General features: G+C 47.1%; 1 protein-coding gene across 1 annotated transcript; it reads right to left on the bottom strand.

Moving 5' to 3' along the window:
- Positions 1-758: 758 nt before the first annotated feature.
- Positions 759-1,787, bottom strand: LOC129500148 (histo-blood group ABO system transferase 1-like). Its single transcript, XM_055310272.1, has one exon. The coding sequence runs from the start codon at positions 1,695-1,697 to the stop codon at positions 759-761; it is 939 nt and encodes a 312-aa protein (XP_055166247.1). The 5' UTR covers positions 1,698-1,787.
- Between the last annotated feature and the right edge of the window lie 230 nt (positions 1,788-2,017).

Below are 2,017 nucleotides of genomic sequence, written 5' to 3'. Positions count from 1 at the left end.
AATTTGGAAACGGCCCCGCAATTAGTAAACTTTGTTGACTACGGAGGAGAAATAAAGTTTCCTGCTGTGCAACTTGCCTCTCTTGTGGATGAAAGGAAAAACAGGACCAAGAAGATGCCAGATGTCAGGACACGTTAAGGGCTTTACTGAATGGCACCAATATCACTGTTAAGTGAAAAGAGCGGGTTCTCAAGACAATTACTAACTTCCTATTATCATCTACAAGTTTTTTTCAACTGATGTGACGCTGACAAATTGCTACTAAATTGAAACTGACACAGAAGCAGTGAGGGATGGGGAGGTGGAGGCACGGTTGGTCTCTCACTGGACAGCTGGCAATGTTTTGGGATAGACAAGAAGACAGGTGCCAGGAAAGAACGTCTTTTTTTGGTGTCACCTTCTTTTAACTTTAACAAGGAAACTGAACAGATGACTTGGGTGGATCTGCTTGGCCTAGGACCAGAGCAGGCCTTCATGTGAATTAGTGCCACAGGAGGCAGGAGACTTTGTGTTCCGGAACCTTTTTCCTTTTCTGGAAAAGATCTTATCTCTGATCTCTGGTATGTCAGGAGAGGTTTGAAACCACCCACCTCCTCCATCCTGAAAGGTGTTAGGAGCTCAGGAAAAGAAAGGGAGGTTATACCTTCTCTTGTAAAACTGATTTTAATTTCATGCCAGGAGGAAGACTAGGGCTGCCTCACCATCACGTCTCTGTTCTTTCTAGAAGCTTCCTTTGATAAGTCCCTATGTTCTGGTGATTATTCTGTAGTCACAAGTCTAATCCGCTTTATGTTGGAAGAAAAGTCTACTCCCTGATGATCCCAGATTTTCTTCAGTGTGTTATTACACATGTACTCAGGGGAGAGGACCTTGGAGGGTTTGTGGTAAAGCAGGTACTTGTTCAGGTGGCTCTCATCATGCCAAATGGCCTCGATGTGGTTGGCTTGGTCGACCATCATTGCTTCGTGGCAGGCCTTGGTGAGCCTGTAAACCTCTGGCACTGACCCCCCGAATAAGGCCCCTATGTAATAAAAGTCCCCCTCATCTTCAGGAATATGGGCTTGTGACTGAGGCCGACGTTCATAGGGGAAGTCAGTCCGATTTAGCCTATAGTAGCGAAGATGGAGGGTGCCAAACAAGGAGGAAAGGATCTCCACGCCCACGTGGTCACTGAACCTCATGTGCACATCTGCACACACAAGGTAATCCACCTCCTGGTGGAAGCGCTGCTGGGAAAAGTTGCTGATCATCTCCATGCGCTGCATGGAGATGTCCTGCCAGTGGTCATAATAGCTCTCGACCTCAAGGATGATTATCTGCCTTCCTTTTTGGATGTTAAGATAAGGAACATATTCAGGCTTGTCAGTGAAGATGTAGTAGTTCACCCTGTGTCCCACCATGAAGTACATCTCTGCAGACTGCAGGAACACATTCAGGTAGAGTGTCTCTTGTTCAGTGAGAAACACAGTTAACCCAATGGTGGCATTCTGGAGTGAGAACTGCTCATTCAGGATGTCAGTATTGAAAGTCCCCTCCCAGATGATGGGAGCCAGCCAAGGGGTCACAACAAGGACATCTTTCCTAGCGGGTGTTAGCACCTGGGGCTGGCGATACAGCATCCTTGATAATTTTCTACTTTGCTGGCCATAGATTTTGCTAACAGCCTTGCTTGTCTCAGGTGAGATGCTTCCTAGCATCTGGTTTCTTGGATTCAGGTAGCAATAGTAAAAGAAGGCCAAGACAAGAGCTACTGAAAGAAGGAAGTTCACTTGATGAAGCAAGTTACATTTTGAGTTCTCTGAGAATGTCCTCACCAGCTGAGCCATGGCTCCACTTCCAACTCTCACAGCCTTGATCTCCTAAGGTGCTGTTAAGGGCCCGTACCTGCTCGAGGTTCGACTCACAGAAGCTTCTGGGCAGACTGTTACAGAGCACATTGATTATAAGGTACTCATGCCCTCTTTTCTCCTGAGGTCCTACCTCTGTGCAAGGCGCGCCTGGAAACTGGGTGTCCAGG

The sequence above is a fragment of the Nyctereutes procyonoides genome, unplaced genomic scaffold (genome assembly GCF_905146905.1).
Source record: "Nyctereutes procyonoides isolate TBG_1078 unplaced genomic scaffold, NYPRO_anot_genome, whole genome shotgun sequence".
Taxonomy (NCBI): domain Eukaryota; kingdom Metazoa; phylum Chordata; class Mammalia; order Carnivora; family Canidae; genus Nyctereutes; species Nyctereutes procyonoides.
Note: the sequence above shows the minus strand (reverse complement) of the source record. Positions and strands in the feature narration are given on the sequence as shown.

What these genes read in the sequence shown, in the direction of transcription:
- LOC129500148 (XM_055310272.1), bottom strand. Translation starts at nt 1,697, where the DNA reads ATGCTAGGAAGCATCTCACCTGAGACAAGCAAGGCTGTTAGCAAAATC.